The 21,135-nt window shown below is 39.6% G+C and overlaps 1 protein-coding gene across 1 annotated transcript; it reads left to right on the top strand.

Moving 5' to 3' along the window:
* The first annotated feature begins 484 nt into the window (after positions 1-484).
* LOC134222624 (glutathione S-transferase-like) lies at positions 485-20,413 on the top strand. Its single transcript, XM_062701784.1, has 7 exons — positions 485-643; positions 16,822-16,976; positions 17,766-17,933; positions 18,204-18,346; positions 18,417-18,573; positions 19,288-19,455; positions 19,724-20,413. Exons 2-7 carry the CDS (start codon positions 16,844-16,846, stop codon positions 20,032-20,034), a joined length of 1,080 nt encoding a protein of 359 aa, XP_062557768.1. The 5' UTR covers positions 485-643; positions 16,822-16,843; the 3' UTR covers positions 20,035-20,413.
* Positions 20,414-21,135: the final 722 nt, after the last annotated feature.

The following is a 21,135-nucleotide window of genomic DNA, read 5'->3' as shown; positions in this document are numbered from 1 at the left end:
AATTTATAATCTTTAGACATTTGGTGACCTCAAATTTATCGGTGAAGGCACGGTATTACCAAGCCTGAGGTGATGGGTTCGATTCCTAGTTCGACCAACAGGATCTCTCCGGCTGATTTTTTTCTATTTCTTTGATCATAGTGTATCGCAACAGTGTTAAGGATCGATCCGCTCAAATAATAAATGCCACAATCAGAAGATGTATCCACTTCTGACAAAGTTTAGGTATTCAGGTCTTGGCCATTTTTTCGGGAAGGGAAAACTCTGAATTCCCCTGAGGATATAGTTTTCATGACAGCCACATGAAACACTGCAGAAGTAGAAGTGCCTAATGATCGCTACATTGCGAGGCGGGCAATGCAATCAAATTCAATTCAAACATCCAGATGGTATAAGGTGAGCATGGTACACGATTACGACAACGGGCGAGTTCTTAAAAACATCAGCAACAAAACAATCCGAGATCCTAGAACGACGGAAGGTGAAGCAGACCACGGGGCGAACTTGCAGCCGAACCGAACGTCGGATGAACTTCCCTTACGAATTCGTCCCCCATGGCCGGTGTATATAAATAAAATCCCCAGTGGCAAGTACGTTTAGTCTGACCAAACCAGTAGCACCACCCGCAGTTCGATATCAACAGGTAGGTTCAACGGACGATTTAGTGAGTGATACTGCAGCGGTGCACCGCACGCACAATTGATGCACTCGAAATAATCTTCGGTGGCACCAAATTTGGTGATTGATTGGTGATCGAATTGAAAAATAGACTGTGTGCATGGTGAAATACAATTCGCAATGAGTGTTATGCAATTAGTTTGAAGAGATGAATCAATATCTGGAACGGCTGGAAGATACGAACGGACTATGGATAACGAACGTTGAATGATTCATGTGGACATTTTGGTGCCTTTAAAGGTTTTCAAGAAACCTGTACTATCGTGCAAATATTTGAAAACTGAACTCCAGAGTGCAATGAAAACAATATAAGCAAATATACAAGCACTGTGTGTTGTCGTAGAATTCCAGGGAATAGTGAATCTAGTGTGGATAAAAAGAAGAGAAATAAACCATCTGATTCTCTTGAAGTTTAAAGGAGGCGATCAATTAGGCCGACGTTATGACATAATGGGGATTATTTTCTGTGCTCCATTTTTTTTCTTATAATAAAAACTAGCAGATGTGTCAATATTTAAGTGAAGAGAATTTTCTAGTGTGCTATGAAGAATTTTTTTTACCAAGCCATGTTTTCAGTTCATTTCAGTTAAATTTAGCTTCTTGAAGCGTGCACGATATGTGGAATAAATGATCTTGGTATTATTGTTGTTCAATTACTATCCAATAAACCCAAAGTGTGGCCTATGTCCACAAATTACTCCATATGCGCCCGTCACCAGCCACAAAGTCTACGGAGGATATCAAATCTTTTTCCACCTGATCAATTCATGAAACAATTATGTGCTTTTAATTAGGGTTATGAATGGTATTCCAGGGCAGGGTCCCCTTTCCGGGCAGGCTCAAAACCAGAGATATAGGAAAATTATTTTACCAAAACTCCTCGATAATCGAGTGTGCTCATTCAGGAATTTACGATGCAACAAGTTGAAATTGAACTTAAAGATGCAATTGCGGCTTTAGAGTGGTGTGCCAAAGTTCAATAGCCTACCGGGAACACCAACCAATACTCTATCTTATACTTGTACTTGTCGGATCATTATCTAGAACGATTGTTATTTGGTATTATCCGATATTCAACGACCTCAGTCATTCGATTTTCATGACGTGTGTAGATCGGTGCAAAATTGAATGTATCGTCCCTGTCTCGCCTCGTTATCGTCTCCCGATTGAACACAGCCAGTGAGTGCACGGTCTGATCCAGAGCCGACGTTCTCTTACAGGTTCCCTAACAATCATCACGTTTACTGGCTTCGCCTCCGGCATACGTAGTTCATTACACACCTGACGGAAAAGGAAGTGAAAAAAAGGAAAGGAATGTGGATGGGAGAACAAAGGAAAAGTTTGGAAAAGGGCCCTTGAAGAGGGCATACAACGCATAAGCGTACAAGAACTTATAGCTCTTTACCACAACGGGTTATGAACAACAAAATACTCTGAAGGTTCAGGTTTCTGAAGTCAGTTTCACTAAGTAAGTGTTTACCAAATATTTGGAAACGCAATTGCGCATTCTTCTTCTTATTGGCATTACATCCCCACACTGGGATAGAGCCGCCTCGCAGCTTAGTGTTCATTAAGCACTTCCACAGTTATTTAACTGCGAGGTTTCTAAGCCAGGTTACCATTTTTGCATTCGTATATCATGAGGCTAACAACGATGATACTTTTATGCCCAGGGAAGTCGAGACAATTTCCAATCCGAAAATTACCTAGACCGGCACCGGGAATCGAACCCAGCCACCCTCAGCATGGTCTTGCTTTGTAGCCGCGCGTCTTACCGCACGGCTAAGGAGGGCCATAAACGCATAAACAGGGCAAATACATATCAGATGGTAACAAGTTCCATAACCAGATTCACAACTAACACAAACAGATGATTCAACACGTTGAATATTTGCCATGTGATAGTTCAGTCGGTAGTGACCTGTCAAGGCCTTGATTAAGACACTGCAATTCTGTTTAGACAGATTAGCTACATAGCTTGCTACTACCGGAGATGGCTCCCGGATGTATAATTTTGTTTAAGGACGTGAATCCAGACTACTCCAATGCCATTTCTGCTGAGTGACAGCCCAAGAGTTGATCAAAAGCTTCACCCAACACTTGGATATTGGAATAGCTGGCTCAGGACCAAAAAAGTCATGTGATGCTCCATTACGAGCTAACTCATCAACCAATTCGTCTCAAGCTACAAGGTGTAAGGTATTAACTGAATTCAGTTCCTCAATTTGAGTTCGACATGCGATTACTAACTTCGACCTTGAGTTGGCCGAAGCGATAGTTTTAGTGGCTGCTTGGCTATCTGAACAGAAGTATATTGCTTTGCCCATATTGCGTTGCTGCAGTACAGATAGCACTCCACCAGGGATTGAATCCTAAAGAGAAAGAGCAAGTCTCTCACTTATCTAGACTAACATTTGAAAAGGGCGTAACAGCCAAAATTTGATCTCTCTAGTATTTTGTCTATGTATATAGCTATGTATGTAGATAAGGAATCCGAAGGAATAAATTTTGGCTGTTACGCCCTTTTCAAATGTTGGTCTAGTTATTATCTCTGTATACATATACGATACGTAGCATACCGCGAGAAACTTTTTTCGCAAGCTGTCATGATAGAGGACTGATTCGGGATGTTATACCCCATGATAAATTTCTTTTAGAAAGCTCCAAATGTGGGGAGCACTGGTTCTGATGATGCATTTCAACTTGTTCTACACAGTTGTGCAGTAACCAACACAAAAGGAGCGAAAACAAAGCGAAAATCACCATTTTTCTGTGGCCATCCGTTTCTGTTTTTTCGCACTTGCATACAAGTTTGATAAATTTGTTATCATGGCTTGTTATTATTCGGAACAGTTTTTGCATCTCTTTTATCGTTGTTCGTTATCTATTGAGAGCGATTTCTGCAAACCCTGCACTCCACACATTATGGCAAATATTTCCGCTTGAAAGACAGTACAGTGTTTTTTACCCAGTGAGTGTGACTGTTAGCTCCAATCTCAGATCACGCGAATAGACGCCTGCACCTGCTCTACCTTCGAGAAGGGAGCCGTCAGTGTAACAAACAATGCTGTCCGACATCATTCTCTCCAAATAGCCAGATATCCACTCATCCCGCGAGGGAAATTGTGTTGGAAATGTCCTATAGGGAAAAAATACTAACGTTTGTGAGATCACTTGGAGCAAGGAAAATTTCGTCCCAATTAACCATAAGCGGTAACAACGAAGTTTGCATAGAACTGCGGTTTACAGGATTCTCTTCCATAAAACCGAGTACCCATAATCGGTAAGTACAAGTAAATGCTTCTTGTTTGAGATGTATGTGTAGTGGGGCCACGTCGAAGAGAACTTCGAGAGTAGACCTGTGCGCCGCCGCGCCACGCCGCCGCCGCCGACACTTATTGACGTACGCTCAACGCCGCCGAATTTCGAATTTCACGCCGATGATTGGCTAACACAAAAATCACTGTATGCAGTGCGTTTGCATCTGCCGAAACAAAGCAACCTATCAGGCATTAATTAAATAGCTATTATACCTTTAGCAGATTTGTTTGCTTTTATCTCTGTCACTTTTACAGGTATTGGCGTGCTAAATGTTAGGTCGTCTAAGAGCTTCTTGGCTACAGACCTACAAATCAACGAGCGTAGCGATGAACTACTAATCTCATATGGAATTTCATGTGGAATAACCTCATTCTGGTCACATTGGGCGGTTCACCATCTTTTTAAAGGTTCGAATTTTACATATATTAATTGGTCTAGTGCTTATATACGAGGCTACAAGTCAACACTGTGAATGCTGGATTTGAATTCTCAGTCTGGTAGGATTTGGGCATGGGGCATGTGACTCACCAAATTGAACATTCTCTTCACTCCTCCTTGTATGTACCTAAATTGCCAGAATTGTTCTGAAAAAAAATGGTCCTGGAGGAAGTTCTGAATCTTGTAGAATTTCTGGATTTATCCCCGCAGTAATTTCTGGAGGATTTTCTGAAGGAATCCCTGGGGAAAATTTCGAAGGAATTCTTGGATGAATGTCCAAAGAAATTCTTCAAGAATGTCGGTAATTTCTTATGGAGTTCCTTTGGAAATTGCTCTAGGAATTCGTACGGAGATATCCGAAAATTCGTTCTAGAATTTTGATAGGAAATGACGGAGAAAATTCCAAAGGAATTACTAGATGAATCTCCGAGGCAGAGCAGAGGCACCTAAGCGAAGCCCGCAGGGTAGAGAGAATCTCCTTTCAACAGTGTAATCCAACAGACTAATAAATAGATTCGCTATACTTTGTATTTTGATAAAGTATTCCCCGTTAAATTTCTTTGTTTTATTGAAATAATTTCCGAAGGAAGTTCTAAGGAATGCATTAAAAAAATTCTTAGAGTCTTGTGGAATTTCTAGATCTATCTCCGTAGTCATTTCTGGAGGATTTTCTGAAGGTATCTCGAAGAAAATTCCGTAGGAATTCTTAGAGGAATGTTCAAAGCAATTCTTTATGAAATTTAAGATGGCGGTAATATCGTAAGAAAAATCCTTTGGAAATTATATCTGAAATCTGAAAATTTGTATTCTACGAAGAAAATGGCGCAGGAATTCCGAAGGAAGTACTAGATGAATTTCCGAGGGAATGAATTGTCTTATGGAATACCTGGAAAAGTTCCAGTGGAATTGTTAAAATAATTTTGTAGCAATTTTTGAAACTATATATGTATACATGTAGTTAACCACCATCATGGCTTGAGTCTTACTCTGTATACGCCTCTACCCATTAGTATAGTCGAATTTATTTACCATTCTGCTTTCAACGCGCTGCTGTATAAAAGGCAAAAAACAGAGACACTTACGCGAAGCCCGCGGGATAGAGAGAATCTTCTTTCAACAGTGTAATCCAGCTGACCAACAACGAGATTTGCAATACTTATTAAGCTTCCCGAGGGATGGCTTCTTCAAGGAAGTTTGCGTCAAATCCATTACTGTGGGAAGGAAAGTTTTAAAGGGGTACTGCCGTTCTACGCATGCTTGTACCAAATTCAAAAAACGACAAATGAGAAAATGGCATTTGAAATTGAACACTAATTTTCATTGCTGGCGTATAACCATAATGCAATATCAGATTATTACATCACAGAACCATTCAGAAGACTTCATTTCATAGAAATCATTCTTATTTTTCACTCACAAATAGAATTTGCGATAACGATCATGAAAATAGTTTGGCGGGACAGTTATGCCGAGAAATAGAGCACTTGTTTTATGGTTTCTACGCATATCAGCCTCGTTCAATGCATGATTTCGTGAATGACTACTGCGATTGACATATGTCTCCACATGCTTTATCTATGGAAGTGAACCTTCCACGTGGTTGAAGTGATTATTTCGCTTAGAATGAGTATTGTACAAATTTCCCCCATTAAACCAATGCAACAGGCTAAGATTGCAAGATCTAAACAGAAAATGCTATTTCAATGTGTGTTGCTCCATCAAATAACAGAATCCGCCATAATGATGAATTTAATCACCGCGAGACAATTATGCGTAGAAATTAAGCAATGGGACAAATAGACTTGATGTTGTTTTCAATGATTTTCCGAACAAAGTTCGAAATCTGTTAGAGTTTTCTAAAAGTATACATCAAGCTCTATGGTGAAAAGTCAAAATCCACAAAAACTAACATGGGACAACTATGCGTAGAAGGGCAGTGTAGTATTCCAAAAAAAAAAGCTTTGAAAAAATTCCTTATGGAAATTTTAGAATTAATCTTAGAAGAATTTTTGAAGAAATTTCCAGAAGAATTCCTTAAGGTCCTAAGATCCTGAGAAGTTCCGAAGGTATTTACGAAAAAATCCGTAGAAATTTTCTAAGGAACTCCTGCAGTAAATTCCCAAGGAATTCTTGAGAATATCTGAATATCCTCCGTCTCGATATTTTGGGAATTTTTCTTGACATGTAGACTTGATTCTAGAGTCAAAACTGAGATTGCATTACTACTGTCCGGATTTTCTATAAAAAAAATCGCAGAAATATAGGAATTTTTGTTTATATTCCAATAGCTATTTGTTTAGTAAATCCAGTAAAACGTCCTTCGTAAGTTCCTTTCAGAATTCCTTCAGATATTCCTTCTGAAATTCATTTAAAAAATCTTTTGAGGTTTCTTTTTCGGATATTCCTTCAATTCAAAAATTCCTTCAGGAATTTCTTCGAAAATCTTTTTAGAAAAGCCACCAGGAATTAATTTGGACATTCATCCATTTCTTCAGAAAACACTACTTAGAGGCCTTTTCTCAGAAATTCCTTTGGAACTTCCTCCAGGAAGTCCTTAGGAAATTCCTTCAGTAAACCATACAAAATTCCTGCAGGAATAATTCCGGAACGAATTCTAATTTGGAGGAATTTTTAAAGGAATTTTCGAAGAAATTTCCAAAGTTATTTGAGTCTTAAACTAATTTTCAATTGAAAAAAATACACTTAAACAACGGTTCAAAAAAATTGAAGGAATTTACAAACGAAATTTCCCAAGATTTCCCTTGCTTCTTTGTTCGACAGAAGACTTATTTTTAGCATAAGAATCGTGATTCTGGCCTAACCAGTCGAATTTTTGATACTTTTTGGAAACATGAATAGGTCTAATCTACAGGAATTCCTGGAAAAATGAATTTCTGGAGGAATGATCGAAGCAATTCCTGTAGGAAATTCGGAGAGAATTCCTGGAGAAAGTTTTAAATAAATTCCAGAGGGAAATTTCGAAAAAATACCAAAAATATCTTCCTAGTGTTTCCGAAGAAATTCTTTGAGGAATTCCTGGAAGATTTTTTTATTAGAAATTTCTTAAAGAAATTCCTGAAGGAATTTTATAAAAAATGCGAAGGTTTTCTTCTAAGGAAATTCCTTAAGGAACTTTTGGAGAAATTTCGGAACGAATTTCCGAAGAAATACCCAAATAAATTTTCATAGGGAATTCTTAGAGGAAGTTATGAAGGAATTCATTAGGGAAATTTTAAATTATTTCTTATAATTCCCTTTTCGAATTTTCTAAGGAATATCTTGAGGAATTTCAAAACGAATTTCTGGATTTATATCCGAATTACTTTCCAATGAACCAATAGCCTAGTGGAGGATGTAATGTAAACTTTTGCTATTAGGATGTTCACCCCATCAGCCTGACTGTAGCTAGCAGTTATACAAAAAACCCTAAAATTCATTAAAAGCATCATATGCCTTGCCGCGTAAATTTTTTTTCTGCTCAAAGTTCTTCACGCCAATTCACGCCGCCGCCGCCACCGAACGTTGCTTACAGCGTGACGCCGCCGCCGCCGGTGTAAAAATGGCCTTACGCCGCCGCCGTTTACAAATACTTCGGCGCACAGGTCTACGAGAGCAGCCGTGAGAATTGAAGAGAACGCACCAGTCATTGCCATTAGGCACATCCTTCGAAAATGGCCTAATTTAGACTGAATTGTCCTCACTTCACCCTTTTGCCACCACACAAGACATCCATAAGCCAAAATTGGTCGTATAACTGTTATGTAAATCCATTTGACATATTTGGGTTTAAGACCCCAAGTTTTACCAAAGGTTCGTCGGCATTGGCTGAACGCCAAACACGCTTTTTTTTTATTCTGAACTCAATGTTAGGAGTCCAGGAAAGCTTTGAATCCAAAATTAGGCCCACAAACTTTACCTGATCAGTAACATTGAAAAAGATGTAATGGACGAATACCATTACGGTAACGTTTTTCCGTGAAAAGAACAATAGATGTTTTATTCGGATTAACCGAAAGGCCATATTGGCGACACCAACTTTCGACTACCTGAAGAGCGTTTTGCATCAGGTCGAATATAGTAGTAGTAATATACAAACCGAATATCAATATTAGAATGTCGTCAGCAAATCCATAGGTAGGAAAACCACCATTATTGAGTAATCTCAATAGCGTATCTGCAACAAGATTCCAAAAAAGTGGAGATAATACTTTCCCTTGAGAGCATCCGCAGGCACTTAATTTCCTAATCGCTGCTAGACGTAATGTCAAGTACTGCTATATCGACACATCCAGGGAAGTGCGTATCAAATAAGTGCTCTAACGATCTTCATCAGCAAGCCATTTGGCTTGCGAATTCCGCCAACTTGGAAATCCTTGGATCTCGCAAGAATTTTATTCAATCGACTGGCTTCACTTAAATTGGAAACATTTGCACAAAGGTTTTTCCAGCCGGATCAGCAGATCGTAGAGCCTTCTTGTAAGCTTTGCGAGCCAATTAGAAAGAATCCGTCCCTGCTGAATGGCGTCTGTTCCAACTCCTTCTAACAAAACGCAAAAGGCAAGCATTATGTTGCTGTGTACCGTTCTAAAAGTTCTATGCAAAGTTATCCTAGCCCGGATTCAGGAGAAGATCGATGCGACTCTCCGCCAGCAGCAAGCCGGATTCCGTGCCGGAAGATCCTGTATTGTCACGCTCCGTATCATTCTGGAGCAGGTCAACGAATTTCAAGAGTCCCTTTACTTGGTATTCATTGACTACGAAAAAAAACTTTCGACCGTCTCAATCACGAGAATATGTGGGGCACCCTGAGACGCAAGGGGTTCCTGAGAAAATCATCGAGGCACAGTACGAGGCCTTTTCGTGTAGAGTGCTGCACAATGGGGTCTTGTCCGACCCTATCCGGGTCGTAGCTGGTGTGAGGCAAGGATGTATTCTATCACCGTTACTGTTCCTCATCGTAATCGACGAGATTCTGGTAGGTACGATTGACCGTGAACCAAACCGTGGGCTGTTATGGCAGCCTATAACCATGGAGCATTTCATTAGCTGATGACGTTGCACTCTTCGCTCAACGGCGCTCTGATATGCAGAGTAACTTCAACGACCTTGCCGAGCGTTCCTCTTCGGCAGGCTTAGTCATCAACGTCAACAAAACCAAATCGTTGGATGTAAACACGGTGACCCCTTCCAATTTCACAGTAGCAGGGCAACCAGTGGAGAATGTTGAAAGCTTCCAATATCTTGGTAGCCAAATGGCGTCAGACGGCGGTGCCAAGTTCGACATAGGCGCACGCATTAAGAAAGCAAGGGCTGCCTTTGCGAGTTTAAGAAATATCTGGAAAAACAGGCAGATAAGTGAACGCACCAAAATACGAATTTTCAACTCTAACGTGAAATCTGTGCTGCTATACGCTAGCGAAACATGGTGTGTATCAGTTGAGAACATGAAAAATTCACATAGATGCACTTGGATGATTATTTGACCCCAAAATCCCTTAAATTTCCAACTTTTTCCAACAAAATATGTATAGTGCTATGTATGGATCTACAATGAAAAACAGAATTTCAGTGTAATTTTTGAAAGATAAAAGTACCAAAATATGAAAAATTTTAATGTATGGGACATTGGGGCAAAACCAGCTCAATAACTACATACAGAAGTGTCTCATGTCTATAAAACATCACTCAATGAATTTATTTAAAAAAAACTGCTTTCGAATAAGCCCTTAACCTTATCTGTGAGTCGCTCGTGAGAAAAGTTATCCTATTTTGTATAAAAAATTACATTAAATGAGCTGTATGACCCCTAAATCCCCTATAATTCAATATTTTTAATGAATTATATGATTATTTGTTATTTTCATTATATCATTGGAAAATATCAATTAAATCAACATTACTACATCATTTCTTTGCTCAGAATCATTGAGTTATATTATTTCATAGGGGAATGTGGGCAAAAAGGTAGGAAAAAAGAGTATCTCACATCACCTCCTATCTATGATCACATCAAGACTCATAACATATGACTATTTTTGTCTAGTTGTGCTATCGGGTATGTTTGGAAATGTTTGGCATCGGTGCTTTTCAAAATATTTAAAAATCGTTTTTTACTCAATAAACAACCAAATAAAACATATGTGAAACGATTTATTTCATTAATTTTTGTTCGGCAAACATTTGTAAATATCTGTTCAACACTTTGAGACAATAATATCAACACTTATCTGTAAATATTAATATTTTTACAGAATACATGAAAATTGCACATAAAATGCACTTTGATGCTTATTTGACCCCAAAATCCGTTAAATTTCCAACTTTTACCAACAAAATATATTTAGTGGCCTTCTGTGGATCCACAGTGAAGAGATAAACACAATTTTAGTACAATGTCTTGAAGATAAAATGACAAATAGTTTGGAAACTCGCGATATATGGGGCATTAGGGCAAACCGAGCTCAATAACTACATACAGAAGCGTTCCACGTCCATGAAGCAGCACTCACTGAATTCTATGCAAAATTCCCTTTCGAAAAAGCACTTGATTCTGTAAGTTGTTCGTGAAGAAAGTTTTTATTTTTTTTGTGCAATGTCTGACGGAGCCTTTATTTAACCTCAAGTTGAGATTGAATAAGAGTAGCCGATTCTTTCGGAGAAGCAAAAAAGTCAACTACGCCATAGTTCCGGTTAGCGCAGTAAGGGCTCAATACTGCGAAGGGTGCCCTGGTGCTTCACAGGTGCCGTTAGCGGTTCGGTTCTTTTTAGACTTCCCTAACCATTCATTCGTAGGCACGGAAGCATAAAGCCGCGTCACACTGCGAGTTTGGGGTCACCAGTATAGTGGACTTTTACCACTGGAATAGGCAATCCGTAGCGTTATGCAGCGTACATACCAGTCAAGCAGTTTGACGAACATTGACTCCGCCCCCAAGAAAACGCTTTGGTTGCTGCTTTGTTTGAATGTGTGTGAAGTTGTTCGAACAATCATTTGACAGTTGGCGGCTCGGTTGGAAAAAATTAAAACGGTTTGATTTTGGTTTGAGTTGCCGGGGGCGGAGTCAAGCTTCGTCGAACATGTTTGAGCATTTGTAGTGAAGTTGCAAAAACCCCCATATATTTTTTGATGGTTGATGCTCAAGTTGGCACTTCGGTCGTTCGTGTTGGTTCCGCTGTTGGTAAAACTTGATCGATGTTTGGATAAAGGAGAGGTGGAGTCAATGTTGGTCAAACTGCTTGACCGTGTGTACGTTTCATTATTCTTAGCCAGATAACTGACTGCCGACACCACACAGCTATCTTGGCTGTTCGGGGAGAGAAGTTGACATTGACTTTACGTCAACTCTCAATGTGGCCGAACAGCCGTAACCCTTATCTAGACCAATAGACGAATCCAAGTAAAAATAAGAAGAAGACACACGACGGTGTTAACTTTGACAGATCCTACAGCGCAGCATAGGAAGATCATTTTAAAATGCTTATAATAAATTCTAGACAAATTGTAATTAAAATCTGGTTGATGTACGATACGGAAAAAGTTCTGAAGTACTTATTCGAAAGCTTATCTCATTTTTTTTGTATATTTTCCAAAAATGTATCTATCATACAGTTCGGAACTTTTTCCGTATCATACATCAATCAGATTTTAATTACAATTTGTCTAGAATTTATTATAAGCATTTTAAAATGATCTTCCTATGCTGCGCTGTAGGATCTGTCAAAGTTAACACCGTCGTGTGTCTTCTTCTTATTTTTACTTGGATTCGTCTATTAGGTTCTGCAGCATGACGTAACGAATGAATTCGGTCCTCGTTAAATAAACTTTTTTGACAGTTCTATAGTACTTTCCACTGACTCCGACGAGGACTTCGACAAGGATCGGGTTCGTGATTGATTGGCAGCCCTTGAGTCCAAGAAGAAGTACATATTTACTACTAATCTGTCACCAGATTGAGGTTACATACAGTCGCTGCAGGACCTAATATAGCTCAACCACAAACTTTAACACATATAACGTGATCATGGAAACTCATGAAAGAATAATACATGGTTGGAAATACAGAATTATGCAAATTGATGGAAAATGGAGTAATTTGAAAGGACAAGAGTTGTTCAATGTGAATAGTTTATCTTCTGCACTTACAAAGTTTCCTCTGTTTAGTGGTTTTATAGTAGGGGAAATGACGGCTTTGGCAGGTTTTGTTCTATTATTGTCAGGGGGTTTTGACGTAGGACTACGTCTGTGTTTTCTATATTGGGGTACACTTTACGATTGCGAAAATCGGGGACCGTCACGAAAATATGATAGACTTTAAACTTTAATATCTAAGCCGTTTCTCGATGGATTTTCATTTTTTTTTGACCATTCGATCAAGGATGAGTCAACGCTTCTTTGTATTTATTTGAAAATACTGATTTTTAAGTTTAGAAATAGGTAAACTAACCAATCACGTACATGCATCACTAGCACAGACATCAAAAATCAATCACTTGCGGGTTTGGATCTAATCCTCAGTTTGAACAAGATTTTACGCATAGCAGACGCATCAAAGCGATCGTAGCGGAGCGGACATAATAACATTTTCAAAGAAAATCCATCGCATTGGTGGTAGTGCTCCATGTGTTGCTGCAGATCATTCAACCTCAACGAACCAGAATTTCATAAGAAGAAAAGGTTGACCATAAAAATAGCACTGTGGCGATCCCGCTCCGCCAGTGCCGATGCTGAAGATTTATTACAAATTGTGGTGTCAGTTAGTTGGATAGGAAAAGGGAAAGAAAATTGGTTCTTCTCAGGATCAACATTTTACGAAAAGAAAGAGTTAATTGCGAAAATGGACTGTTTCGGTGGCATCGGGTTTGGCGTGGTAGTTTGGTTGCTGTTAGTGATTCCATCCATTAAAATTCACTACATTATCTCCCTCCGACGCGCTATCAAATTCGCTATTTACGATTGAGTTTTGCACTTTGAAGAAAGTTTATTTCGGATAGTCGGATCAACCTTCTGTATAAAATCAATGAAGACGCCACCTCAGTGGAAACTATCTACAGCAACCACCCATCGGTGAACGTCGCTCGGACAGCCAGATGCCGAAAACTACTGTTTTGCAATATGAAGAAACTTCATCTCGAGTCGAATTTCTGTTGTCGTTCCTCGCAACAATACGCATCTAAGATAAACTACATCTCATAACCAAATTCAGAATCGAGAAAAGTTCATAGGATTCTTAGAATTTGTCATTCTTCGAACGGTCCGTTGTCTGCGGAATCTCGAACGAAATGGCTCGCGCGCGCTGAAAAGCAGCTTTCTTATATCTAATGAAGTAATTCCATTAGCCCCGCCCCTTCATTAATCGTTATGAGTGCACATTATATTTACACCCATATCAGATCACAAAGGGGCGGGGCTAACGAGCTTAATTTAAATATTAAATACAAGAAAGCTGGAGGCTTAGCGAAAAATCATCAAGTGGCTGTCGGACAGTTGCAACGCAAGGTGTCGACAAGCGGTTGGATGCAATTAGTTATTGCCTGATTTTCTGAAAATTGCACGCGGTGAACCCTTCATGAAAGGTACCGCCGCGCTTTCTGCACCCTGTTTACTTGATTCTTATGGGTGAATAGCATTGCGGTGTATCGTTTGGCGCGGCCGTACCTTTCGACAGTCATTCGTGAAGTTTTGTACAAGTACTTATTTGGGAACATTACAAACGCCGCATATCCAGAAAATCTGACAATATTGGACAGCAGGCGCATTGGGAAAAGAAAATTGGTTCTTCTAAGGACCAACATTTTATGGAAAGAATTAATTGCGAAAATGGACTGTTTCGGTGGCATCGGGTTTGGCGTGGTAGCTTGGTTGCTGTTAGTGATTCCATTAATTCAAATTTACTGCATCATCTTCCTCCGACGCGCTATCAAATTCGCTATTTACGATTGAGTTTTGTACTTTGAAGAAAGTTTATTTCGGATAGTCGTATCAACCTTCTTTTGTATAAAATCAATGAAGACGCCACCTCTGTGGAAACTATCTACAGCAACCACCCATCGGTGAACGTCGCTCGGACAGACAGATGCCAAGAGATAATGTTTGGTAATATGAAGAAACTTCGTCTTGAGTCAAATTTCTGTTGTTACTCTTCGCAACAATACGCATCTTAGATAACCAACAGCTCATAATTTCATGAGTTTCTTAGAATTTGTCATTCTCCGAAAGGTCCGTTGTCTGCTGCGGAATCCCGATCAAAATGGTTCGCGCGCGTCAGAAAGCAGCTTTCTTATATCTAATGAAGTAATTCCATTAGCCCCGCCCCTTCATTAATCGTTATGAGTGCACATTTTATTTACACCCATATCAGATCACAAAGGGGTGGGGCTAACGGGCTTAATTTATTAAATACAAGAAAGCTGCTATTCAGCGCGCGCGAGCTATTTTGATCGGGATTCCACAAAGAGCGGTTCGTCATTCGATGCAGCGGAGCGGACACAGCAGCACAAAGGCGGTCGGACAATTTCAACGCAAGGTGCTTAGAGATGTCGTAAAATCCCGATTAATCGATTAGTAACTAATCGATTACTCTTGATTCCTGTCGATTATTGAATCGATTGATCGTTGGATAATAATCGATTCAAAATTAATCGATTATTACAACGATGAATCGATTAATCGAAGTAATCAATTAATTTGCGACATCCTTATGATGTCGTAAAATCCTGATTAATCGATTAGTAACAAATCGATTACTCTCGATCTCTCTCGATTATTGAATCGATTAATCGTTAGGTAATGATCGATTCAAAATTAATCGATTATTACAACGATTAATCGATTAATCGAAGTAATCGATTAATTTACGACATCTCTAGGTGCTGTCAAGCGTTTGGATGCAGTTAGTTATTGGAAGGACGCATTGGGAAAAGAAAATTGGATCTTCACAGGACCAGCATTTTATGGAAAGAAAGAGTTAATTGCGAAAATGGATTGTTTCGGCGGCATCGGGTTTGCGTGGTAGCTTGGTTGCTGTTAGTGATTCCACCCGTTCAAATTAATTGCATCATCTCCCTCCGCCGCGCTATCAAATTTGCTAGTTACGATTGAGTTTTGCACTTTAAAGGAAAGTTCATATCGGATTGTCGGATCAACCTTTTTTCGTATGCATAAAGACCTTTTTGGAGGACACCATCCTCAAAAATGGACGAAATAAAGGAGAAATAAGCAGAATCAGAAGTAGCGTGAAACCAAGCTCAAATATATTTATATGCAGCGTTTGGTTTTCGCCCGCGATGTAAGCGTTCGTGGCAAAGTAAGGATTGTGATGTCCCCGACTGAAAGCCAGTCGAGTGGCTTCAGCGGCCAATGAGTCATGTTAATTCCACGGTTAGAGACTCAAAGTCCATCCAACTGGGAACAACTATTCGACTTCTTGATTCAGTTGGCCTCCGAGCAGTTTGCTCAATGTTAATAAAACGACACAAATTATTATGGCAAATACTATCAATTTCGAATAGCTACGTAGTCCTACGTCTCCTTTGCGTACAACCCGATTGGGCTGCACCTTTGAGTTTTTGTTGACCAAATTTAATGAAATTTGGCCACAATATAATTTGATATGCAAAGAATGTTTAGGCCAAATTTGAGCATAATTAGTTATAGAACACCCCCCTGACAATAATAGAACAAAACCTGCCAAAGCCGTCATTCCCCCTAATAGAATTATAATTTTACTTCCACCGAATCAACTACATCTCTTGCATACAACGTTTCGACGGGTTCCCCATTCATCGTGCATTATAAATTCAGACGAATCTTTTGCAAGACAGTTCTACATTTAAATAACGTGCAAATAATAGATTTTAATTCAAATATGAACCAAAAATTAAGTAAATGAATTGTTTATTTTTATTGAAAGCTTACTGTTATTTCCATATTATTGTGAATCTTTAACAAACAAATCCAATTTTTATTAGGCCTAAATAATCAAAAGCGAACATTGTATCCACAGTCGCATGCAAGCCGCTCCTTTCAATTTATCAGCGGTTTCTTAGTCCCAACTCCCAACATGGTGTTATACACAACATATATACGTTGTTCAATGAAATTCACAGCCTTATTTTCATTGAGCAAAATTCTGTATTTAATTTTTACCTCGTCGCCAAATGTAGTATCGGATGCGATAGTAAAACACGTGTCTTCGTTGCAAGCGTCAAGCATACAAGACCCCGGTTAATTAAATGCCTACCATGATTATATCATATTTGAATCCTCTATAAGTACACGTGACCGTCCCGATCGTACAGTCGACACCCTGTTATTAAAGTTTGAATTTCAGCTTATGATTATTTGCCTAATAAGACTAAAAAAACATGATTTACTTTTTTTTACAGCGCATCAAGCTAGAACTCCATCATGCCGGATTACAAGGTCTACTACTTCAATGTCAAAGCCCTGGGCGAGCCTCTGCGGTTCCTATTGTCCTACGGCAATCTGCCCTTCGATGATATCAGGATTACCCGCGAAGAATGGCCAGCTCTGAAACCAAGTAAGTCACTATTCATCGAATACGTTATCTTCTGTGCCTAACTCGATATGTTACCGATTTTTAATATTATTCATATGTATTGACACAGCTACTTAATTGCATGAAAGATGCATTACTTTTAGTGTAAATGTAAGTGATATCTGCTTAACACATTGAATGTGTAATATTTTGACCACTTTTAATCATGATACAGCATGTTTGATCCCATGTATATACCTATTTTAGTATATCTATTCGACTTTCACAAGAGAACCAAACCGTTTCGCCCATTATATCATTATTTTCGCCCGCTGTTATATTGCATGCAATCAAGAATGTATCACATTGCATCACACGTAAATGTGTATGAGTTTGATGATTACATCCCGAACACAAAGCATGCTTTGCCTGTACAACCGACTGTTTAATGAATAATTGAAACTTTGATGACATGAAGGCTTCAAACGGCCTACTCGTTGATATCGATTTGTTACAATGCAGCAAGGAAAATCATTAGCTACTGTATTAAAATTTTAATATACGCTGGATTTCAAGGAACAGCTCACGACAATGATGACACATTCAAACAACACACACAGTGTACAATATGGCAGCTTTCTCATCGCTTGATCATCCGTTATCGACATCATATAAACCATAACTATTGTAACAATGTTTGGTGGCAGCTTTCGGGGGAGGCACTGGTGTTATCGAAGAACCCGCTCCTACGAACCGACCATAACCAAACCAAACGATTTGCTTTTTCTTTCCTTTTCTTTTTCTTTTCCCCGTTTTTTCCCCGGCTTACAGCAATGCCCATGGGCCAGATGCCAGTCCTGTCGGTGGACGGCAAAAAGGTTCACCAATCGGTGGCTATGTCCCGCTATCTGGCCAAAGAGGTCGGCCTCTCCGGTGCCGACGATTGGGAGAATTTGATGATCGACACCGTAGTCGACACCATTAACGATTTCCGCCTGAGTAAGAATTTCGATTTAAAAAAACTGGCGTTGTCATTTGCTGCCCAAGTAGCGACAAATGGCATCCTAAACGAACCAATTCGCATTTTTTTTTTAATTTGCTGTTAACTAATTTTTATTATTTGATACGTGGGCGCCAGATATTTCTACATTTTTGAATGGCGAAGAATATATTGCGTTACTTCTCGAAAATACTATTTCATTATGCAAATGGCAACGCTCGTGTAAGATCAGTAAATCGCATATAATGCTAAGCTTCACTTCCTCGTAGAAATCGCCGTTGTATCCTACGAACCCGATGATGATGTAAAGGAGAAGAAGCTGGTCACCCTGAACAGTGAGGTCATACCATTTTATTTGGAGAAACTGGACGATATCGCTCGCGAAAACAATGGCCATATGGCCAATGGCAAAGTAAACGCTTTTTAGTCAACCTCTATTCTTAAGGACATTTGTTTACTAATCCCTCAAATTTCGCTTACAGCTAACTTGGGCCGATTTGTACTTGGTTGCCATTTTGGACTACCTGAACTACATGACCAAATCTGACCTCGTAGCCAACCATCCGAACCTGCAAAACGTCGTGGAGAACGTTACGAGCATTCAATCGGTCAAAAACTGGATTGACAAACGACCCCAAACTGAAATTTAATCCACAAAAACCTTCGTAACGATATACGTGCTTTGAAGAAAGTACACCTTCACTACTATTACTACTACATTCAACGGAGACTATCACTACCAGTAAAACTATCTAACGTTGTAAAACGCTAGATAAGCCAGTTCAGAATGAAGCATTGAGATTAAATCACTGTCACACACATCCATACGTAAACAAGTTCACTAACCAAGACCAGTGAATGAAGCATTACACAAATATTTGTTATAAGAAACGATAATAAAACTATAAGAAGTATGAACCAATAAACTTCAACTACACATTTTATCTGGCAAATCATCAGCAAAGCAATAGACATGTTTTCCTTGCTGCATCCCCTGTGCAAAACCGAGATCCTCGATTAATTGTTCGCTGAACTAACTCTAAGCTCTTCTGTCTCTAAAAGTTCGTTTGTTTATAAATGTGTCTGTTCACTGCTGATTCAGCAGTGCTGATAACAGCAGCGCCTCCCAGCAATACCCGAAAATAACGTAAGTTTCACGCTCATTAAAAGCCATAAGAAAGCTGCTCTCATCGTTTACACTTTTCCCAACACTTTAAATAAACTCCGATCTTAATTCGAAGGCAAACATGCTGAACTTTGAACATGCAAATCCAGCCTGTATTAAAGTTTAACAAATATTTCTCTGTTTTCTTTCTCGCTTTTTCTTCTCCTTCCAACTCGTTTCCGTTACAGCCATGCCCATGGGACAGATGCCGGTGCTGGAGGTCGACGGCAAGCGAGTACACCAATCGTTGGCCATGTGTCGCTACGTGGCTAAGCAGATCGGTCTGGCCGGTGCTAATCCAGTGGAGGAGTTGCAAGTTGATGCGATTGTTGATACGATTAACGATTTCCGTCTAAGTAAGTATTGATGTCAGGTAGGGAAGAAGGAGGCATAATAATTTGCTAAAAAAGCCCAATAACTTTATTATGATGATCACATTTAAAAAAAAATTGTGATGGTTTATTATCCTTAAAACGCTTTTAAGCCGTAATTTTTAGGGAACAAAGCACCATGCGTTCACTTTTTATTTTCCGACATCATGTTAACAGGCGACATGTTAACAGGCTACCGCTCAATCACTTTCCCGATTCGTTTTCTTTAATATTTTTATTTCACAATTTTCAGAGATCGCCATCGTTGCCTACGAACCGGACGACTTGGTAAAGGAGAAGAAGATGATCACCCTCACCAACGAGGTGATCCCCTTCTACCTGACCAAGCTGAACGTGATCGCCAAGGAGAACAATGGCCACCTGGTGCTGGGCAAACCGACCTGGGCCGACGTGTACTTTGCCGGCATCCTGGACTATCTGAACTACCTCACCAAGACCGATCTGCTGACGAACTTCCCCCAGCTGCTGGAGGTCGTGAACAAGGTGCTCGAGAACGAGAACATCAAGGCATACATTGCCAAGAGACCGGTGACTGAAGTCTAAGGAAGCAAAGCAAAAGTCAAAATGCCAAAATGACAGCATGAAGAATTGCAAGCAAACTATAAACTCGAGAACGCTAAATGATTGGAACGCTACGCCATTTTTGTGCTGTTTTAGTTTAGAGATAAGAAGTCGCGCGAAAGAATCAAACCTGTTCTGGGAAGGAATTGTATCTATTCCTGCCATGATGGTGGCATCTTTTATGAAACCGTATTTCACTAATTGAACGTTGTACATCTCCACAGTTAGAGAATATCTAGATTCTAGTCAGTAGTTCGTACGTTTAGAAGTGTAAAAAGAAATATTTTAAGTTTGTCAGTAAGAGCGGGTCGGTCGAGAGAATACATTGTGTGTAAAGTCCAAATCGAAACTAATGAACAAAGGTTTTATTTCTTTTTGTGAAATCCAACACACGCTTTTGGTAACCAGCGCTCGATACCTTTTCCTAATACTCACTAGCATTACATATCCAACAGAGAGCATAAGTTTTCTTCAAAACCCAACAAACAATTTTAACTGAATAAGCAAGTGTTTTAGCTGAAGAAGACTCTTTTTGGTTGAATAAGCGCTCTATCCGCGTCCAATGTTTGTTGGCTATACGTTATTCCGTTAGATCAGTCAAACCGCGCTTTTACTGTTTCTGACAATTATTCGGAAGCAACCGGCTCGTTTAAGAATTAATGGAAGAACAGATATGAAAAGCTATTTACTGGAGCTCTTAAGACTAGTACGGAAGCTTAAGACTACGGGGGCTAGTTTCCCAACTATTTCGGGCTTTGCTAATCTTGTTTGATACTCTCACGGCCTCGGAGAACGTTGCGAAGGCAGAACTGAAATTAGACATCGTGTAGCAGTGTTTACTAACAGACGAAAACGTTCCGATGGAGCGCCTCTTGAAGACAAGTCGTGGGCGCATGAAACAGGGTTGTCGTCAGCGTGAAAGATAACCATGGCCGATTTGGATCCCGGGTGCAATACTTACTTGATAATTGATGGGCTACAGCTCTTCGATGAACTGACGCCGTATGGAGTATACTTCTCCACTGGACTCGATCCTGGTCCAATCGCTTCCAGTCGCCCTGAACATTGAGCGCCCTCAGGTCC

Source organism: Armigeres subalbatus, chromosome 3, assembly GCF_024139115.2.
Source record: "Armigeres subalbatus isolate Guangzhou_Male chromosome 3, GZ_Asu_2, whole genome shotgun sequence".
Classification (NCBI taxonomy): Eukaryota; Metazoa; Arthropoda; class Insecta; order Diptera; family Culicidae; genus Armigeres; species Armigeres subalbatus.
This window is presented reverse-complemented; position numbering and strand designations above follow the sequence as displayed.

Coding starts and splice junctions, on each gene's coding strand:
- LOC134222624 (XM_062701784.1), top strand. CDS start 16,844: ATGCCGGATTACAAGGTCTACTACTTCAATGTCAAAGCCCTGGGCGAG. Junction 17,934..18,203: donor CATTAACGATTTCCGCCTGA/GTAAGAATTTCG, acceptor ACTTCCTCGTAG/AAATCGCCGTTGTATCCTAC. Junction 18,574..19,287: donor GATTGACAAACGACCCCAAA/CTGAAATTTAAT, acceptor TTTCCGTTACAG/CCATGCCCATGGGACAGATG.